We start from the raw sequence: 23,251 nt of genomic DNA on the forward strand, positions 1-23,251 counted from the left end.
TGCAAACATCAAAAGTGTTCCCACCTGAAACCTAAGTAATAAAAGAAAGTGATGTGCTTGATTAGCCTGTTTATCTATATTATATATTGTTTCACGTACATTTATACAGTATATTCATATTTATTATATGTGCTTTATTATTCTGTTCTGAGCATTTTGCATAGTATTGGGTTTGAAGAGCTGTAAGGTGATTATTTATCATTTATATATTTATTCACCATCCTTATTTGGGTTGAAGTGGTAATCTGTTTGGTCATTTCTCTTTGCTGTGTTTTGTCTTTGTTTTTGAGGCAGTGCATCACTTTCTTTTATTATTTAAATAAACTTAAAAGGACAATAAAAATAAACATAGTGGTAGCAAACACTAATGACATTAGGTCTGAGTTGCAGACTTTATTGCATTATTTTCTCATTGAAACATACTGAAGGAACAAAGTGATCATTGTTTTCAGAGAAATATATTTGTAGCCTGGCATCATGCTACTGCCATCATCTAGGTTTAATTAGCTGTAAAAATTAGTAGGTGTCAGTTTACATGTATCTACTTTATATTAAGAGCTCAGCAGTGCATAGGGGTTTTTATCAATGGAAATAATTTTTGAACACCAACAAGCAAGTGCAGCACACTAGGGTGATAATGGATATTGCTTTATTGTATTGAATATTGCATGTGGCTTCAAGAAACATGGTTAAATAAAGTCTACACCTACCTTGGGTATACAGTGTGCGGAGTCCACAGTCCATGAACCCACAAAATAACATTTAATGATTGTGCTGAGAGTGACAGTCTTGCTCACATAAACCTAAAGAGTAATTTAAAACAACAAAATAGGAAGCTAACACTTAGTCTGAGCCTACCCTAAAGTGGTTGTAAACCCTTAAATATTCCCAGTGAAGTGACTGGCCTCAAGTGATACACAAAGATGAAACAAATCCCCCTATATAAGTAGAATCAATTTATCTGCATCCATCTCTTCTCTACAGCTGTTCAAAGTGCATATTTTATACAGCTTGCTTGGGCTTTCAGAAAGCAGGGAGCTGAAGTTACACTCTACAGGGCTCAGTGGGAGCTGATTGGAGAGAAGAGACACACCCCCTTCACACAGCACACAGGAACAGAGATGAGGCTATCAATCTGCTGGAGCTATCTCCCCTGTCACCTTTTTATCTCTTGGTGTCAAGAAAACTTGTCAGAAGTAACTAATGCAGATAGTAGAGGAAAGAGGCAGCAGACAGAAATGACACTTAGTGCTCTGGATTGAGACAAGTACACACTATAGAGGGATATGATTTGTTCATATTTCATGTCAGAGGTTTACAACCACTTTAAAGAAGAGCTTCATTAGAATGGTTGCAAAATACACAACAATCAACTGTCAAACAAATAAACACTTTGATCAGGGCTATGTAATATTATGTAATACACAACATAGCATAAAGAGTGTAGGGGCTGGGTCTACTGGATGTACCACACAGCAAATGCTAGGGTGCAGAGGTTAGGAGTATGTATCATAGTGTCCCATACATTATTGGTTGGTGGGAGTAAAAAATGCCTGGTGACAGTTTGTGTGGGGGGGAAACACTGGTGTCAGGGGGGGCTTGAGAGATACTCTGTAGGTCAGCAGTGGCCAGAGAGGTACCATGGATGTCGGTGGGGGCCAGAGGGATACAATGAGGGTCAGTGGGGAGCAGAAGAGTACCATGGTAGAGGCTGAAGGGGTACAGAGGAGGTCAGTTCAGACTGGAGGAATACAGTAGTGGTCAGTGGGGGCTGATATGGGACATTAGTGCTCAGTGGGTGCTGGAGGTGTACATTGGTGGACAGTGGTGGCTGAAGTAGTACATTAGTGGTCAGTGGGGGCTGGTGGAATGCACTGATGGTCAGTGGGGTTGAAGTGGTACTTTGGTGGTCAGTGGAGGGTAATGGGTTATATTTGTGGTCAGCGGGGACAGAAGGAATAAGTTGGTGCTCACACCTTGCAGCACTGCTCTCCTTCTCCTTCTCTCCCTCATCCTCTCTGCAAGGACTATGCAGAGTCTGTCAGCAGGAAAAAACTTTCCATACAATGAGGTTGATATGATTTTATACTCCTACAGGTAGCCTGACCTTAGCTAAAATCTTCATTTGTCAACATGCTCAATCATGTGTGATGTCTATCAATTGCTGGTAACTAGATTTCAAGAGGTGTGGCCTTACCAATTTTAAAGAGAGTAAGAAGATATCACAAATAACATACCTGATTGCTAATTTGTATGACATGTGGGAAATGAAAAGTATGAAATTAATATTTTGGTGTGTAGATATAAATATGTGTATTGTCACAGAAATACAGTGGTACATGTATGCCATTATGATATAACATTCACTGCTAACAGGGGGACGAACAGCAGGTGACCCATATTTTTTTCTCTTGATTTGGTGCAGCTGGTACGCTACAGTGCAGAGGGGCTGCTCCAATTAGGTCCCCTGGGCTCCACTGCCTTCTTACCAGATACAAAATGTCTGATTGATGATGGCAAAGGAAGAACTCCCACATTGAAGAAATGTGATGACATGCCGAGGCCAACCCAAAAGCTCTGGGATTTCACACAGGTAAGAGGCTCTTAACCATAAAGACTCTAGCAGGTGTCATGGCAGGGCATTAAAATCAGGAACATTGTTGACTGAAAAGTAAACACTTTTATTTTTATCATATATATGTGGGTAGCGTGACAAGAACAAGAACACTGATTACAATAAAGGAAGCACAAGATTATATAGGCAATTCACATTGCATTTTTATACACACCTTATATGTGGGCTTTGGGTGCCATTCTACAATGAACACAATACATAGTCAATGATTTTCTTTTAGCATTTTCACCACATATCTTGGAGCAAAAGTTATGGGGTTTCTGATAGCTTAACCACTTCAATACTGAGCACTTTAACCTCCTTCCTGCCTAGGCCAATTTTCACCTTTCAGCATTCTTGCACTTTGAATGACAATTGTGCGGTCATGCAACACTGTACCCACCAAAAAAAAAACATTTTTTTCATGCAAATAGAGCTTTCTTTTGGTGGTATTTAATCACCACTGAGTTTTTTTATTTTTTGCTAAATAAAAAAAAAATTTTCTTCATTTCTGTTATAAAATTTTGCAAATAAATAACCTTTCTTCATAAATTTAGGTCAAAATGTATTCTAATACATTTCTTTTGTGAAAATAACCCAAATCAGTGTATATTATTTAGTCTGTCGGAAAGTTAGAGTCTCTTAAATGTTGATCTCTGAAAAATGCCAGGATAGAACAAATACCCCCCAAATGACCAATTTTTGGAAAATAGACAGTCCAAAAAATTGTAACAAAAACTTACAACTTCAAAAAACTCACCATGCCTCCTACGAAATACCTTGGACTGTCTATTTTCCAAAAATGGGTAATTTGGGGGGCATTTGTACTATCCTGGCTGTCATGGATCCACCCACACGCCACGCCCACAGCGACTAGCTAACCGAGGTGCGCAGCCGTACGTGCAGCCGTGACTTGGGCTAAGAGGGAGTAAAGCGGACTTAACTTTGAATATATAAAACCATAAAACCATATATAAGATCAGCCGTGTTACACTTCCACAGCCCGCACTACCATTTGGCCACCACCAGAGGGAGACTCCACTCCAATCCAGCTGGTCGACCACACACACTGGCAGATACAAATCCTATATACAATTTGGTGCACTGACTAGAGTTGCGGACCAGCTTAGTAATTACACACACTTCTAAGGTCCCTCCAGCTATCCTACAGCTTGAACCCCGGTGTTAATCACTCTTCCACCCCCACACCAGACACCACAAAAGGTAGCCTGCCACCAACCAGCCGTTTATCCGAAGAACGGTCTGCTGGGACACCCCACACACACAGATCTCCGTCTGGCCGATCTGTTACCTTTTACAATCTGCATGCAATCTGCCCACACACAGTGCAATTGCATACAGATTGGCAATGAGCTTGACCGAGCGTTAAAAGGCACCAAAATACAATACAATCTAATCCAATCTAATCTCTCCAATCTAATTTCTCCGAAGATATGAGCACGTTCTTAAATACACAGAAGTCACTAATTAATTTTAAGATTTAATTTCCCGAAAATGGGCAGTGCATAAAATATGTACAAAATATAAAAAGTTACAGAAATACAAAAAATACAAGAAGACACACAAATGACTATTCACTATAAAATAAAAAGAGAATAAAACAGAATAAAACTTTTACCAAGATCTATCCTGCGACTGGAGCAAGTCAGAGCGTCAGCAGTCTGTCAGTCAAATCGAACTGGCTCCATACGAATCACAAAGTCCAAATGCCCGGGTACTCCATTTATGGGGATATGGACGTAGGCGGGACATTAGTCCTCGGCCAATTGACTATTGGGCTGCTCCTGTACCTGCCCATAGGATGTTCTGGGTGCTGACCTGCCCAAGTTCAATCGAACTTAGACCGGCTTGAAACACCAAGTCGGGGATTGGATTTCCAACACCAGTGCATCGGCCCGATCGCGACAGTACCAAACACCATTCGGCTGTTGCAATCCAGCGCCACCTAACCATTTCCTGCATTTTCCTGGCCTTCTACATAAGCCACAAATATGATTTTTAGGTGTCGATGTGGCGCACAGAATGCCGTAACAGGAGGCAGTATGTTCATCTCTCTGAAACTAATATTTTAGCTTTTATGAGAGATGAAACATACCCCTTTTGATGTATGGATATATTTTTTAGCTCCCCCAGACAGATTGAGCTCCCTGCTGTCATGAAGCCGAAATTTCTGGAGCCACTTCCTTTAAACTGGTTTCACCAGAAGGTGACAACCTTATTAACACAAAGGTGTCACATCCCAGAAGCCGGGCTATTCAGCCGCTAATTGATGCCTCTGTGTCTGAGTACCTCTGACTGAATATACATCTTTAATGACAATGGAATGTCCCTACATGTACGATTACATATTGCTACTGATCACATCTTATCCACTCAAATCTGTACATTTATGTCACGTGCATGTTACATCATGTCACATGTACGTTACACTGACATTTTCAGGCCTCAAGAAATTAGATTGGCCATTAGTACCTCAGGATTGATCGATTGTCAGATATATATACCATAGTTTGTGAACTCTTCTTTTTTTTTACTATTTTTTTTTCAACACACTGCCACCAGAGCAATAAAATGTCACCATAGTAGCATTGTACTACTCTGGGCAAGTAATCAGGATTTGTTTATTTTTTTTACACATTACGATTGCTAATACCAATGTATTTCATTGATATTAGCAAAATTTTTTACTGAATAAAACTGATTTAATCAGTCCTTTATGTGATTAGCTATGATTGGGCAAAGCTCATCACATGGTACATATGGGCTGTGATTGGCGCTGTCTGTACCATGTGACCACTGTAACCAATCACAGCTAACAATACAATTGTATACAAGGGTGGCATGAAAGCAAGCCATCCATTGTATACGATTATCATGTGATCTGCTGTGATTGGTCACAGTGGTCACATGACTCTGGCAGCGGCTGATGTAGTGATCTGTTATCGGCTATGTCCTGTGGACACAGCCAGTGACAGATCGCTCCGCTGCGTGGTTCCCACAGCACTGTGAGCTGCATCTTTGGACAGGACGTCATAGGACGTCCACTCAGAAGGAGGAGTGTCTCACCCGGCTGTCAACCTGCTATAGGCCGGGCAAGAAGTTGTTAAAGAAGACCTGAAATGTGCAAGCAGAGGGCAATAGAATGGTAGCCATTATTGCCTGTGGTCTCCCTACGGTTGATCTTTTCCATATTACTTCTAAGTGGGGCCTTATTATTGTACCCGTGGATTGGAAGAAATCAGCACACAGAGTTATCTAAACATGATTTATATTGTTGCAAATGAATAGGCACAAAACAAAGAAGTTTTAGCAATGGTACTACATATGTCGGAAAACAGGTAGAGAAGGTTTTGTTTATCGGCAAAGCACTTTTCTAGAAGTGTTATAACTTACAGTTACAGGAGCATCTCCCTTAAAGGGGCTAGAGTACCATTGGGTCACACTGCAATCCCGAAAAGTGCTTGCAGATATTCAACCACTGGTGGGAGACTGTTTTGAGGAAACTCTTTGTCAGGTACCTCTCCCTAATGCTGCTCCTACACTCTACTTAATCAATGGAGCCTTAACTTACTTCCACACTCCAAGCCAAAATATCTGCCCAAATCTTGCGGAATGTGACCACCCAGTAGGGTAGGCTGGTCTCCCAAGATGGCTGCATAGAGCTCATGATGGGGACAGAATAGTCTCCAGCCTGGAGGAACGGCACAGTGCTGCCTTCAGGTCAGCAGATATACTACAGCCACCACCTGTATACATACTGACTTACCATTCATTGTTCTGCTCTGTGTCTGTATGGAGGTGACCATCCTAGTACAGAGGCAGGACTTTGCTTCCTCATGTCAGAGCTGCACTCTTAAACACTGGTGTTCCAATCACTGCTAGGTTAATATTTAGGAAGCAGTAGGAAAGCTTCAGAAAGAACAGATTCATAAAGATCAACACTTCCTCTGGGCTCTGATCCAGGTGACACTGGGTATTTTAGCAAAGGAGGAAGAAGCTGCAGTGGGTAGCTAGAGAGGTGAGTATCAGTGGGTCAGGGGTGTCCCAGGTTTTTCTCCCACTAGTGCAGCAGCAGACAGGAAAACAGCAACATTCACTCCTCTGGATCAAGAAACAGTCTAGGGAATGCCTCTTCGAAGTTTATTGCAGATAAACTTCAATGAGGTTTAGGGAAGCTGTGGGATACTCTCGAACACTGAACAAGAATGTGAGGACACTCTTCCCTTTGTAACTACTCCTTAACGCAGTCCTTTGAACAGTATGATATAAACTGGACAGCATTGGGACGCCATTAGCAATGTTCCCAGCCAGGCAAGTCTTAAACCCAGCAGGGGTTAACAGCAGCAACAGTCACTAGGATCCCTCTCGCTGGTCTGTGCTAACAGTGCCCCTGGCACTTGGATGCCTGCCTCCAGACTCAGGAAGACAGTCTCCTCTGTGAAGCTTCCAGACCTGATCGCCAGTAGAACCCCTCTCTCTTAGGGCCAAAAAAAATTTACAGTAGGATAGCACCCCCCAGCTATCCCAGCTATGCACAGCTGGAACCTCAATGAGGCAAGCAGATTATCCAGCTAGACAGCTCTTCTGGCTGGAAACTTCTCCTGGGGAAGAACCCTACTCTCTCAGGTTGTAGACTACTTATGCACTCTCCCAGCCACCATCTGTGTACCCTCCCCCTTGAATTGGCTGAGGCTGTACAAATATTCAGACTTCTCATCTTATTCTTCCACCAAATATATTCTGGTAGCCTCCAGAAGACAGAGGAAAGCAATCAAACTTGCAACCTGCAGAGCCCAGAGCAAACCAAAGCAAACACATGCTGCTCCACTAATTACAGCAGAGCAACAAGAACTAAATTTACCTATTCCTCACTAGCAGCCTATCTGGGAGGGTGCTACATCAGCACTGTAATAAATATTCAGGGTGAAGAGCTATTTACCTGTATATGCTGTTTGAATGCACTGTTTTAATGCCCCAAAACATTCTGGCATGCAAGTATAAGTAAAGTCTTTCTCCACAGTTTCTACCATCTGTACATGTACAATATCCCAGCTGCAGAGAGCTAATTTAATAGTGGTTAGTCACATTCAACTGGACTTGCTCATACATTTTGTAGCTTATCCATGCCAGCTCTTCAGTTCTGATCAGTGTCAGGAAAATACCCCAGCGTTTATATATACACAAGTAGCAGGGACACATTAACCAATCACCATGGAAAAGCAGAAGTTATTGTTTAAGAACAGGATAGGAGGTGTGAATACTGTGAAACAACCCTGTTCTAGTTACATAATATCATTCTCAGTGTCAGGATAACTTCATAGGCAGTAATCGTTCAATTTATGTGGCTAAAGGTGCAAACTGTTCTCAACAATGATGTTAAAACAGCATCACATATGATATGATTTATGCCATATATGATATTGGTAACTCTAAGGAGGGGGGGGGGTCCACTACAACTAACAGGGATCAACAATTGGACCACAAATTCATTTTAATTGTGTCTACATCATTTTAACTGGTAATTTATATGTTTAAAAATGTGTAAAATGAATTTTAGTCTGTTCATCCTTCAGCACTTTAAAAGTCCATAGTGTCCTCCTTTTTTTTATGTAACTATATAGGATGTCTTGCAGATTGGGCAGCTGGAGGAACCTTCTTCCCTCCTGACGCTACTTAAAGAACGATGCACTTTGTTTACTGGGCGCCCCTTTAATCTTTAAGAACGTATAAATATTATCAAAATGATGATCTTACCTAAATTTAACTACATGTTCTGCAACTGCCTGGTATGGATCCCACCCTCCTTCTTTCGTGATGTAGAGCGCTGTGTGAATTCCTTTAGATGGAACGGTGAACTCCTGCCTGGCCAGTTCTACCTTATACCTTCCTGCACTGTTGGAAGTCCTAGCCATACCCAACTTCCAAGTATATTATTGGGTGTTGATTTTAGTGATGGTGTATTGGTGGTTTGCGAGTTCCCATTCTAATGCTGCAGTGTACTTAGAGGCTTCCTGACACTGTGCCAACCAGGACCTTTGAAGGTTTGGATGGGTGCTAGACATCACTTTTTATGAGAACTGCATTGGTCCCCTGCTCAGCCTCTCTGGGGCAACCCCAACCTAGCTAATATTCTGTCTGTACCTGATCCCCAGCTATGGGCATGATACAATGTAAACACTCCATGATATTATGCTTGCAGGCACCTTGTTGACCTTCTCTCAGCTCTACCAGCTGTTTCAGTTAACAGGTTGGATATTCTTCCATTATGTCCAACTGCATCACGTTGTCACATCTCAGTTTCCTACCCAGCCCCTCCTCCATATGGATCCAGTTGAGGAAATTTTATCTCAAGATGCTCTTGTTAAGCTACTACCTGCTCTATTCTGGACCTTGCTCATTGCTGATCCTGCCAGAATTGAAAGGTTGAGGGACCTCTGGAAATGGGATATTCCTTCCCTGGATAGGGAATATTGTGAGAATTGTCTTGAACAATGCCCTAAACTGGTGGTCTCCTCTATGGATAAACTGATACAGACTAAATTCCTACATCACATATATTATACCCCTATGAGACTACACAAAATGTACCAGGACAGGGACCTATATTACCCTCATTGCCAGATTAATTTAGGCTCTTACTTTCATATGTTTTGGCAAAGGGTTAATGATTTTTAGTCAGAAGTTTTCAATCCTATTAACCTTAGGCTTCAGCTGTTCATTCCTAAATCTCTGGAGCTGGCCCTATTAGAGATTCATGATGACAATCAGCATCCCCTTCATAGTAAATTATTGATTTCCTACCTTTTATTCTACACTTTGTACATGGACATCAAATGCATCCCCAGATATGTCATCATGGGAAACCATGATTAACACTGCTTTGCCCTATACAAGCTGACATATCATTTGAGGTTGGCCCTGGAAATACAAAAAGGTTTGGCAGCCATGGATATTCCAATAGGATGGGTCTGGCTGGGCCCTCCCCTTTCCAACCGCAAAATAGGGTGGTGCGTGTGTGTCCTTTGGCTCTCACTGGCATTTTCCATGTATCCCCCTCCTCAGTGTTCATGCTCTCCTGTCCCCCCCCCCCCCCACACACACACACACACGTCCTTTAACCTTCCTCCTCCCCCCCCCCAACCCCCCCAAGAGCTAGAGTTAATCTTCATACTATGGCTGTTGTGGTCAGACCCATGAGTGATGTAATACTTTCTGCCTGTATTTATGTGGTGATGCTGAACTTTTTAGACATTATGTGCGATACTTTATACTTCTACGTTATGCTATGTCAACTGTTTTGTTTTTCTGTACCAATGTAACGTGTCATGCCTTTCTTCAATAAAGCACTCCTGATTGTTTGTGGTGCTTGATATGCTGTTTCTTCTGCCAACTGGAAATTTAAGCTACAAAAAGTCTTCAGCTTTTCAGAACAAGTCCAGTTAAATGTGATTCACTCTTACCTGGATAAATGAGAACTTTCACAGAATGATTTATAAGCTGTAACTTTCAGTGCACAACTAAGTGCACCAACATAGACAGTGCAACTCAATTACAAACAGAAACAGGAGCTGCACAGAAACCTATAGTATGCACCGTAGCCTCCCTAGCGGTCTGATTGTGTCCATATTTCTGTGCTCAAAGCAGTACATTTTTTTGCATGGAAATATGTAGTTTTTTATTGTAGGCCTGTAATTTGTAGGAATAACTCACTGAAATCTGTCCAAACAAGAGTCTAGTAAATATTCCGGGTATGTTAAAATTTGAAACACAAAATCATAAATTATAATTTAATAAATCAACATAAAAAATAATAATATAATAATAATAAATTTAATTCAATAATATAATCAAACCAAGAACACTGAAATTTGAAATAGAGCGCCAGTTCGCACATCACCGAGCAAAGTCGCAATATCGTTTTCAGTGTCTGATGACGAATTTCCCCACGAATCATTATCAGTCAATTCTGCAAGTGGTTCTAATTTACTATCACTGTTCTCTAGCTGGTCTAAAACTGCTTTTGACCTAATGGGACGGTTTTTGGACCCCATGGCTTTTTCTCAGTTTCAAGGCAGAAAAAATGCAGGCAGGGCACAGGACAAAGCACTAGGGACAAAATGTATGTGAAATGGTTTGATACAGCAATGTTCTATGTGATTTTAGTGAATGTCACTTTTAAAATTTCCCGTCAGTTCCGTCCTCGTACGTCCCGACATTGCAGGGAACGGAACCCAGAAGACAGATGCCGACATCGGCCGGAGGACATTGCCGGGGACACTGCAGGGGGCACATCGCGGGAGCGAAGGACAAGGTAAGTGAAGAAGAGATCTCGGAGCAACGCTGCAGGGTATTCCCGAGTGTAGCTTGGGGTTACCGCTTGTGGTGCTGAAACTTTACCCCGAGCTACACTTGGGAATACCTCCAGGGAGGTTAAGCCAGCCATAGATGGATTGAATCTTGGCTGGTTCAGCATCTATGGGCAGGACCCTGATGAAGTCACGTGACATCGTGATGTAACATGTGGGCTCGTGGTGACACAACGTCCGGCGTGATGACTCAACATCCGAGGTGGACGCCATCTTGGAACTCCTATTGAGGTCAATGTATTAGTACACCCACAGCATGTGGATAGGTACTAAAAGCTTAGAATTTCAAGTCAAATGTGAGTGGAATTTGATAAATGTTTATCCATTTTGAGTCATTAAACGTTAAAACACTATGGGAGCTCTTTGCATTCTCTTTCTGGGCGAATGAGGAGCTATCACTTCTAGGACCAGTGAGAGGAGGCTGTATATGGGACCTTGGCCATCAGAGAGGGAACTGACACGGCGGTGGACCTGACATCCGTTGGAGGGAGTCCGGGTTCAAGACCGGTGGAATTTAATTGTCTAAAGCGTTTTGACCCTGCAGGGTCACCGCATGGAGGTGAGGGGCCATTGCACCTAGAGTGGGATTCATAGTATCCTGTTGCACAGTTTGGTGATCACAGGACTACAGTACACCTCCACCATTTGGATGATTCTGGACCCTTTTTTAGATTGGAAATTTATTTATTTTAATAATTTTTTTTTTCACTTTTTAGGACACGATAATTTTTTTGAAGTTTTTGGTTTTTGTTTATGTCGGTGGGTGTATTATCTACTGTTGATTTATGTTTGTAGAGTCACTTATTTTCACGCTTATTCAGAACCCCCATTTGGGGTTACGAATTGCTTCAGTGATTTTTTTTGGTGTTCACTTATCCCCAGTAGGGGGTCACTACCATTTATTTAAGTGATTGTTAATGATTTACAGGTGGTGAGCCTGATTTTCTCTTTCTTTCCCAATTACCACCATTTGTGGCTTCATGGATCCACTGTATTTATCCCATAGTGGGATCACTGGCATTGTTTAGATTCACAAATCATTTTGAGCATACACATGCGTTTACCTTTTTGATTCCTCTTTTCCTTTTTTTTTTTTAATCATGTTTACCACAAGGAGTGGTTTCACTGATTCACTTTGATTTTTATCCCCTAGTGGGATCACTATTATTTCTTTCAACCGGCTTATCCAGGGCATGTAAAGTTTACATGCGTTTATGTCACTTTATTTATTCACTGGTGTTGCCGTTCAGGAGTTCATTTGGCATCACGGCATTAAATATATGTGTATAATTATTGTGTATGGAATATGTTTTTATGTACTCAGTAGAGGTGGTGTAGAGGTATATTTTGGGGTATATGTCATATTTTGATTTCATTGATTTATAAGGGTATATTGTTTACTCATTCACTGAATATCACATATTGGGGTTCACATATAGTTTATTAGCGCAGCACCACAATTTACAATTTGGGTTGACCATTTTTTGGTATATGGTTAGGTGTTAGCAGCTGTAGCCACAGGTTCACCTAAACGCAGGAGGACTTTGATTACTGGTAGCAGTAATCACTGTGTTCTGCCAGCTGGGAAGGCTCCCTGCCAGCAAAACACAATAGCTCTGCAGCAGGGATTCCCCCATCAACCCTGAATGTGTTGATGGGGGAATCGAGCAATTTTCTTTTCTTTCACTCTCTGTGGAGGAAAAGAAAATTGGATTATCTATGGCTTGCCTTAAAGCAGAACTCTGGGCAAAAACGTCTTTACATGTCCTTGTTGCTGATTTCCTACCTTCACTGAATATGTCATCCATGTTCTAGTTCACTCAGTTGTTGTTCTGATATAGTCTCATTCATTTTCAAATCAAACTGTTAATCCCCTGTGGTTTTCTGTTTGTAAGACCAGTGGCTGCTATGCCTCCTATTCCCCCAGCCACTGGTCTTGGCACATCCCTTCTGTAGTTCTTTCTTGAGGAAGCAGTGATGTAATTCAGCCCCACTTGCAGTGGTAGGAGGACCGAGACTCTTAGACACATTCAGCATGTACAGGCCTAGTGTACATGCCTGCATTCACTACAATTCCCTGTGATTGAGGGGAACTGTAGTTTCCTTTCACAGCAGAGAGAGAGGAGAGGATATCATATAATCCTACCTTGGCAGATCAGATGCTGTTATCTTTTGAATTACAGAGATGATGTCAGGAAAATTCAATTAGACTTTTCTCCTAAATGGTAAGGATATTCAAAATGTTATTAACCGTTTCGTGTAGAGAAGTGTACTTATGGGTGATTTTTTTGCCTATCCCGGAGTGCTTCTTTAACTAACCTAATCGTATTTTAAAAGAAAACAGTAATGAGAGAAACACAGAGGATATCATTGCTGACCTCTCCTACTGACAATGCTACTAGTTCGTCTGTTATGCTGACCCTTTAATGCATATCTTTTGCTCACGCTTAAGTAGAAACAATGCTCTTTAGACAGTTGCCACTGGAACAAGTGACACTCTATTCCTATTCCAGTGACCTTGGTATGATTTTCTTATAATTTCGTCCCAGTGGCAGTGTTATCTAGGACAAATAGAGAGTGCGACACCCCCTAGCAGAGACACATAAAGCAATAAAACTCAATGCAAAACTGTGAAGTCATCAGCACTCCAAATAAATGTGCCATGTGTTTAATCTAAAGACAGCCTCACATAAAGAATAATAAACTGACACTGTACTGTTGTCCTGAGAAAGGGACCCTATGAGTCCCCAAAACACTAGTTTCTTTTGCTTCATATGATGTTGTCTTCAGATCTGGAGAGCTGGTGATTTCAGATCTTCGTATCTAGTTTTGGCATGGCACCATCCATGGCATTCACTTTGAGCACCCATCATTACAAGGTTGAGATCTGTGAAGAGTTGGACTTCTATCTGGACTTTATAGAGCAATACAAACTTGACAGTGATAATAATCCTTCTCTACACCAAAATGAAAAATACAGTTGGCTTTGTATACATGCATGGGATTGTGCGCCCCACAAATCAACCACCCCAATACCACCCACACAGTAACAATCTGATCAGTCATAATATAGAAAGCAAGAAACTGAAGTGTGGGAAATTATGGCTGTGGACCTTTTATTTGGCCTTAAAATAGAATATGATGACTTTTAACCTTTATTATACTAGACCTTTACCTATAAACACACAGACCAATACCAGCATAACAATTTTAACCAAAATCACCTGTTCAGTCTCAATACTCAAGCACCAAGCATCTGTACCAGGTGCCATAATGAACACTTTACCACAATATAGGTAAAGCCATAACAAAGGGAGAGAGAGGAGATAACAGCTTGCTTGAGGACAGGACTTGAAAGAATAACCAGAAGAAAACCAGTGAGATTCTGTACTTTAGTATACTAATTCAGTTAGTGCTCTTCCAGACAGGCGATAATGCTTACCACCCTCTGAAACGCGATCTGCTGTATATTGCTTTTCAGAGGGCAGTATAGCAGCAACTGACAGGCATTCAGGAAGCATTACTGTTGGCTCACCACTGCAGTGCAGCCCCATTGATCTAATGGGGAAGTTTGACATGCAATGATGACTTGTCAAATTCTGCAGCCCTAGTTAAAATTGCTGCAACAAATTTAAAATTGCTGAAGCATGGATCATGGCCACGACATGTGTACAGGCTGTAATGTTAGAATTCCAGTGGGTGGCCACCAGTGTGAAAAGGCCCTTAAGGAAGTTAATCATAAAGACAATATAGGAAGGAAAGGTTTTATAAGCAGATGGGGTGAGAAATTCATGGAAACACTTTTTTTGCTCCTGTGTTCCTAGCATACTTTTTCCAAATCAGCTACAAAAAAAAAACATTGAAAGTCCCAAAGATGACAGAAAGTCCACATGAGGATCAAATACGATCGTGAAGCATAATCGTGGGGGACTTCATCCGAAGTAGTAACACAAAAGTAAATAAATAGATTGCGCACTCACCAGAGGTGCGTAAATAATACGCCTTAGCGATATGCCTGTCTCATCAGATGTGTGCGGGGTCATCAGTTGGGTCAGGATCCTCTATGCCTACGGGTCACTTCTCAGGTATGACACTCAGGTGTATAGCACGGTGGAAGGTCCCTTAAAGGTGCAGCTTCTGCAGGTGAAGGCTGTCAGTGAAGAGAGCACAATAAGGGACACCACATAGCGTGATACCGTAGGAACAGTTTTATTCACAAATAGGTGCATACAAAATGTGTGCATAGGAAAGAAAAATCACTGACCATATAGAATTCAGGATGGCCACCAGTGGTGGTAAAACATCCAGCTACTGTAGCCCTCTGACGCGTTTCGAGCAAAGCTCATCATCATAGGGTACAGGGCTTACAGTCAGGACGTTGTACTGCTCTCATTTATATTTGAAAATGGCGCCCGTAATGATCGCGAGCGCCATTTTGCCGGCTATTCGTGCATGTGCGATGTGTCGGCACCATTTTGCCATGGTCCGCAAAAGGCAATAGGAAGACAGGAGACTGCAGTGTCTAATGCAGGTGCGCGCGCACTCGACATATGATGGAAGGGAGAGACAAATGTGTCTCGTGTATACATATATGGCTGGCGCCATTTTCCTGGTGGGAAACTGTGCAGAGAAAAAGGGAGGGGACCTTGATGTCTCGTGCAGATAACCGCCCATAACAGGCTGCAGAACCAAAACTTGTACTGAGCAGCAGAGACAAAAGTGTCTCTTAAATAGGTGTATGGCTAAACGCCACTTGCATGGCAGAAAGTAAGCGTTAACTGCAAAATAGAAATTACACAGTATAAATGGGAATGATGATAAACACTAAAATAAAACCTCAGGAAAATGCACTAATGAGTGCTACGGAACCCACAGGGGATTGTATAGATGTGTCAATATATAGTAATAGGTATGTGCAAATAAACAAATAAATAAATAATGAATACCATGAGTGACATCAAATAGAGGATGTCAGTGTAAGGGACATGGAACTGAATAATACATAGGTCAGTGTAAAAACAGATAAATATAAATACACAATGAATAAAAATAAAATTAAGATTAAAATACACAACAAATAAAAATAGAATGCGATGACTAAAAACATGAAATATAGAATATCATAAGTATGGATAACCATATGAAGTGATCAAAAAATGGTCCAAAACAATAAAATAGGGTAAGAATGAATGAGTAAAATATAGAAAATATTAAAATATTAAAATGTGGTAAAAAGAGCGTTGCCAAAATGATAAAATAAATAAATGAATGAAGAGCCATAATAAAGGAATAAAATGAAATAAAATAAAACATTGCAATAAAAAGGGAATGGTCATATAACTGAATAAAAGTCAAAAGGAAAAACAGAATAACCAAAAAATCCCTTTGATAATGAATGCAACGTAAAGTAAATAACAATAAACCAGGGAATAAGGTAGCAAGAAAAATCGAAAATAATACTCAATACTAGCTATTATCTATAAAGCAGTTTAAATCAAAATCGATATTTAACCCTTTAGGGTGTAGGGAACTAAGTTCATAAATCCATCTTAATTCTAATTGTGACACAGATCTCTTATTATTAGACCCTCTCCAATTGGTATTAATGATTCATATGCCCATAAAACTCAGGGAGGACGGGTCTTTATTGTGTAATTTTTTATAGTGGTGTGATAACGAGTGCTCCTTATATCCTTTTTTAATGTTGCTAACGTGTTAGCTGAGTCTATCTTTCAAACATCTTATAGTACGTCCTACATATTGTAATTTACAAGGACACTGGAGTAGATAGACCACATTCTTGCTAGTGCATGTTATGAAATCTTCAATAGTATATACGGTGCCTTTAGCAGTAGAGTTGAAATTAAAGCATTTCTTTGTAAATTTGCTACATTTGTAGATAACACATTTTCTGCAAGGGTAAAAGCCTTTTAGGCTAGGGATTAGTGTCATGTTTTGAGGAGGATCAATAATGTTAGGAGATATTATATTCCTAAGAGAGGTGGCTTTTCTATATGTAATCTCCGTTTTTTCTGGTAATAAGGTACCAAGTATAGGGTCAGATTTCAAAATTTTCCAATAATTGTTAATGATTTTAGTTATGGCTTTATGTTGTATAGAAAAACCGGTTACAAAAGGACAAAATTTCTTAGGTTTCTGTACAGCCTCATTATTAATCAAACTATTACGATTAGATCTGCCTATTAGTTCTAACACTTGGTCAAGTTCAGGTTCACCATAGCCTTTCTCCAGAAACTTAACTTTAATAGATGATGCTTGTTTCAGATAAGCGCTATCATCTGTACAGTTACGTCGTATCCTGTAAAATTGGCCTTTAGGTATATTCCGTAACCAACTGGGATGGTGACAGCTATCTGTCGGGATGTAGCTGTTCCTTTCGGTAGGTTTAAAATACGTCTCTGTTAAAATTCTACCGTCTTGGTTAGTTAGAGTCAGATCTAAAAAATGAATACTACTTGTGCTGTAATTAACAGTTAATTTAATATTCAGTGTATTAAAATTCAGAGTAGTAAAAAAATTTAAAAGAGACTGTTCTTCCCCATTCCAAAAGAGGACGATGTCATCTATATATCTTTTGTAAAATAAAAGTTCAGGCCAATCGCAGGCAAAGATGACATCTTCCTCCCACCTGGCCATAAAAAGGTTGGCCAGGCTGGGGGCAAATTTAGCCCCCATTGCAACGCCCTTAGTCTGAAGGTAAAAATGGTGGTTAAACCAAAAATAGCTTTTCGTCATCGCAAAATCTAAAAGGATTAAAATATAATCTTTTTGCGGGTCAGACATAACATTAAAATCATTTAAGAAGAATTGTGCAGCCTCCATGCCATCAGAATGCGCTATATTGGTGTATAGGGAGGTAACATCTGCAGTTACTAAAAATGTAGAGTTGCATGTAGTGATGTTACTAACCTCCTGGAGTACCTGTTTGGTATCTCTGAGGTAAGCAGGAGTTTTGGTAACCAATGGCTGTAAAAAATGGTCAACATATTCACCAATTCTAGAACAGAGCGAACCTATGCCGCTAATGATCGGCCTACCTGGGGGGTTTATAGGATTTTTATGTATTTTAGGAAGGATATACATTATAGGGAGCCTAGGAGCTGATGGGCAGAGATAAAGTTTTTCTCTTTTAGTAAGGATATGTTTATCATATCCCTGTTGAATAATCTTTTTCAAAGCTCTCTTATATCCTCCAAGGAGATTCTTAGATAAAGGTGAATAGGTTTCCCTATCATCCAAAATATTATTCACTTCCTTTATGTAGTCTACTTTAAAACTACAACACCTCCCCCTTTGTCGGCCGGCCTTATTACCAGATCTTTCCTTTCTAATAAGGATTCAATAGCTTTTTTCGAAGGATCATATCTGTTCACTTGTTTAATTTTTAAGGATTCGAGGTCTTTGAGGACGGTATCACGGAATGCGTTAATATAAGTGTTGTTTTGTGGAGGAGGGTTAAATGTAGACGCATTTCTTAAGTTCGAATTGATGGTCATGGTACTATGTACATTGTGTACAGTAGGTCTATTGTGGAAATATTTTTTGAGGGATAGTTGCCTAACATATTTCCGGATATCGATATACGTTCGAAATTTATTGAGCGGAGCTTTTGGGGCAAATTTAAGGCCCTTATTTAAAAGCTCAAGTTCCTGTTTAGTTAAAGGAACCTTACTCAAATTAAAGATACCTCCTTCATTTATGTTTTTCTTTTTTTGGGGTTTGTTGACCAATTTACCTCCCCTTTTCCCTCTTCCATAGCACTTCTTTACCGTGCTAGGTTTGGTCCTAAAAAACTCACCGGAGTATAGTTGACATTAGAAGGTCTATTATAGCCATTATTCGGGGTATTAGGTGTTCTAGTATCAGACCTAAGGTATTGTGGTGGACCTCCATGACTATTTCAACGTGGGTTAGGGATATTACCACCATTTCTCCTGGGAGAAAAGTATTGAGGTCTATTAGACTGCGTTCTATTAGCCGGTCCATGATTAGGTTGATTCCTAAATTGAGGTCTGTGTGGTGGTGATCTAGGGTGCCAGTCTAAGTTGCGTACACCCACATCCTCATGTTCACCATAGTAAAGTGGGTCATATCTATTATGGGTAGTTATTGTATAAGAATAGTCACGGTTGGCTCTGGGAGGTGGACGATATTGGCTGTATGTTTTAGATTTAGACTTATGATAGCCATTAGACTTGCGAGGCTTTCTCTGTGGTTTGGAAGTATGGTAGGTGGTGTTATTAACAGGATGATTAAGTAAAGGAGTGGAATCTTCCTGCTGCGATTGCCATTTAAAGACATCCTGTTCTTTATAATTAGAGATGAGCGAATTATTCAAAAATTCGATTCGGCTGATTCGCCGAATTTGCGGGAGAAATTCGATTCGATGCGAATTTATTTGCTGCGAATTTAACTTATTAAAAGGGTTTCTAGGCTTCAGAGAGCCTTTATATTAGTGCAGAACACTGTACCTTTAATTTAAATGCCCTTGGAGTCTGCTGGGGAAGAGAAATAATACTGTCAGTCAGTATGACATGCAGATGAGTGCCGTCGATCTTAGAATCACCGCACACTTCACTCATTTGGGCAGTCATGGGGCACGACGAAGAAGAAGAAGAATGAAAAGAAGAAGAAGAAGAATGAAAAGAAGAATGAAAAGAAGAAGAAGAAGAATGAAAAGAAGAAGAATGAAAAGAAGAATGAGAAGAAGAATGAAAAGAAGAATGAAAAGAAGAATGAGAAGAATGAAAAGAAGAATGAAAAGAAGAAGAAGAAGAATGAAAAGAAGAAGAATGAAAAGAAGAATGAAAAGAAGAAGAAGAATGAAAAGAAGAATGAAAAGAAGAAGAAGAAGAAGAATGAAAAGAAGAAGAAGAAGAATGAAAAGAAGAATGAGAAGAAGAATGAAAAGAAGAATGAGAAGAATGAAAAGAAGAATGAAAAGAAGAAGAAGAAGAATGAAAAGAAGAAGAAGAAGAATGAAAAGAAGAATGAAAAGAAGAAGAAGAAGAATGAAAAGAAGAAGAAGAATGAAAAGAAGAAGAAGAAGAATGAAAAGAAGAATGAAAAGAAGAAGAAGAATGAAAAGAAGAAGAGAAGAATGAAAAGAAGAAGAAGAAGAATGAAAAGAAGAAGAATGAAAAGAAGAAGAATGAAAAGAAGAAGAAGAAGAATGAAAAGAAGAATGAAAAGAAGAAGAAGAATGAAAAGAAGAAGAAGAAGAATGAAAAGAAGAAGAATGAAAAGAAGAAGAATGAAAAGAAGAAGAAGAAGAATGAAAAGAAGAATGAGAAGAAGAATGAAAAGAAGAATGAGAAGAATGAAAAGAAGAATGAAAAGAAGAAGAAGAAGAAGAATGAAAAGAAGAAGAAGAAGAATGAAAAGAAGAATGAAAAGAAGAAGAAGAAGAATGAAAAGAAGAAGAATGAAAAGAAGAATGAAAAGAAGAAGAATGAAAAGAAGAAGAAGAAGAATGAAAAGAAGAAGAAGAAGAATGAAAAGAAGAAGAAGAATGAAAAGAAGAAGAAGAAGAAGAATGAAAAGAAGAAGAAGAATGAAAAGAAGAAGAATTCCAGTACAGCAAAAAGTGTATCTGCAGAGAGCTCCGCTATTTCTGACAGTTCTCTGACAGTTCCTTCACATTTACAGCGGTTGAAACATTGTATCTATTTGTTTCCGAATAAAAACATCTGTATCCTAAATGGAAACAAATAGATACAATGTTTCAAACGCTGTAAATGTGAAGGAACTGTCAGAGAACTGTCAGAAATAGCGGAGCTCTCTGCAGGGACACTTTTTGCCGGCTGTAGAAGGGATGAAAATCGGCCGATCAGGAAAAATTCGATTCGCGCATCCGAAGTTTGCTAATATTCGGATTTGGTGCGAATCGAATTTTTCCTAATATTCGAAACGAATTCCACTTCGCCAAGTTCGATTCGCTCATCTCTATTTATAATCATTGTGATCTCTAGAGTATTTCTCTCTTTTTTTGTTTTTCTGTTCATTATCCAGATTTTCTAAGTGCAATTTAAGTTTATTGGACTTTATTACCCTTATAAGGAGCGAGTTCACATATTTTGTTTATCTCTGTGTCCAAATATTGCAACTTCTTTTTCTTTCTTAACACTAAAAATTTGAGCAGATCTACACCTGCTCTAATAAATTATTGGTACCATTCACTAGTACCATTAATGTCCTCATATTCAGGGGATACATTCCACCTAAGGGATCTTGGGACCATCTCTTCTCCAATGTATCTTTCTAGGAAGGAGATATCCCATAAAGTTCTAACTTCAGTTGAGGCTACATTGTGTAGATGCATGAAAATACTCTTTAGATCACCGGTTTCCTGATCCAAAGTAAAAACATCATCAGAAATGCGGGTACGTAGAGATCTTATTTCAAAAATATCAGCCATAATGTACCACTCAAGATAAATATGCAAATGAATATGCAAATAAATAAGGATAGCAGCTACAAATAAATATCTGGTAAAAGACAGTAAATGAAAAAGTAGGAATATGAGCGCTATCAAGAATGTATAGTAGCGGCTAGAACACAAAAAGGTAACCAAACAACACCTTCAATATTCATATTGAAGGTGTTGTTTGGTTACCTTTTGTGTTCTAGCCGCTACTATACATTCTTGATAGCGCTCATATTCCTACTTTTACAAAAAAAAACTGTTTGTATAAGCCAAGCCAGTAGCATTTTGCAAATGTTGGAATTGTTTCACAGTTTTTTATCTTAATTTTCATATTTTTTTCTTTATTATCATATTTTTTATCTTCATCATTAAAGGAGAGTTTTACTTCATGGATGCCCTGTTGCTAATGTTGGTAGTACTCATTTATGGTACACAGAAAAAAATTATTTGGAAGCTGTACATTTGTTCGCTATTTAGATCTCTGCATAGAACATTGGGAGCCACCAATGGTTTTATATTCAGAACTGCTTCTGTCTTCTGTCCTAGAGGCAGCAAGCAAACAGTAGTACTCTGGTGATTGATGGAAACAGGCAGTAGAGGACCCCTATTATGATAACATTTACAGCAATTCCATGTTCCTTTTAAGCTCCAGTCTCTACAACTGTGTTATTGACAATTTGCAAAAACCCCCAGTGACCAAACAGAATATCAGCATTTGCTAGTCTAATGTAGTCAGACAAATGAAACACGATATTTGATTAGGAGCTCTGGGATACAACACATCATCACTCTTTGCGCATATTAATAAACAGGCCATATGTTCATTCACTAGGTGTTATTTAGCAGCAATATACAAATGTACATTGACCATGAAACAGCCAGCACTTAGTCCTGTAGGATCTACTGCACATTAATAAAAAATACAATTAAATGTCTTGTTGCCTACTTTAGATTATATTGCTTGTGAGTCACTGTTCATGGTTTTTGCATTATAGTACTTCATAAGAGCAAACACTCTACCACTTAGCTTTTGAGACAGGTAGATTTTCTGATAGGCCTTCCTTGCACAAAGCAAAAGGCTCAATTGTGTTGAAGATCCATGCTTGGCTGAGATGGAAAAATAAAAATGAAGAACAAATCTGTTCCCGATATCCATTCATTTACAACACACCAAAGTAGTGCATATAGTTCTCAGTGACAGCATACACAGGTAGAGCATAGTTGGCTGTGGAATTGATTTTTTTTATTCTTACAGTTAGCTTGGCTTACGTACAGAAGCAGCAACCCAATCTGATCCTTTTTATTTTTTAAAAATGTAGTAGCTACACACACTATTATGTCATCCGGTACAACCTTTTAAAGTCCAGTGACGTACCAGGTATGTGTCCGGTCGGCAAGTGGTTCAGAGGTTATAGGCCTAACCAGTGTATGCCTAAATTCTTTGTTTTCCTATTGTGATAGGAGTGTTATAGTGTGAGGTGGTTTAGGAACACAGTGCTTTTTCAAACAATACGTTGCATGCAGCGAACGAAAGGCAGAAAACATAGTCAGTAACAAGTGAATTCTGCCCTTTATACACTCCATCCAAACCTTGTCAACATAACTTAAAAATGAAAAAAGAACAACAAAAGAAAAACAAAAAAACCTTTGTCAGCCTTCCTTTGTCTTTCCTAACAGCAGCTCCAATACACTAAAGCCTGGTATACACATTGGGGAAAATGTACTAAAACTAGAGCAATCAGAATCTGGTGCAGTTGTGCATGGTAGCCAATCCAACTCTAACTTCAGCTTGTTCAATTGAGC

At 39.6% G+C, this 23,251-nt stretch overlaps 1 protein-coding gene across 1 annotated transcript in view; it reads left to right on the forward strand.

Moving 5' to 3' along the window:
• Positions 1 to 23,251, forward strand: part of GALNT9 (polypeptide N-acetylgalactosaminyltransferase 9) — a 482,832-nt gene that overhangs the window by 456,685 nt on the left and 2,896 nt on the right. The window contains exon 10 of the mRNA XM_089672443.1: positions 2,426 to 2,593. Coding sequence (XP_089528569.1) covers positions 2,426 to 2,593 — 168 coding nt within the window. The remainder of the gene's footprint in view (positions 1 to 2,425; positions 2,594 to 23,251) is intronic.

The sequence above is a fragment of the Staurois parvus genome, unplaced genomic scaffold (assembly GCF_062004578.1).
Source record: "Staurois parvus isolate SC_StPar_1 unplaced genomic scaffold, SC_StPar_1.0 ptg000129l, whole genome shotgun sequence".
In the NCBI taxonomy this organism is placed as follows: domain Eukaryota; kingdom Metazoa; phylum Chordata; class Amphibia; order Anura; family Ranidae; genus Staurois; species Staurois parvus.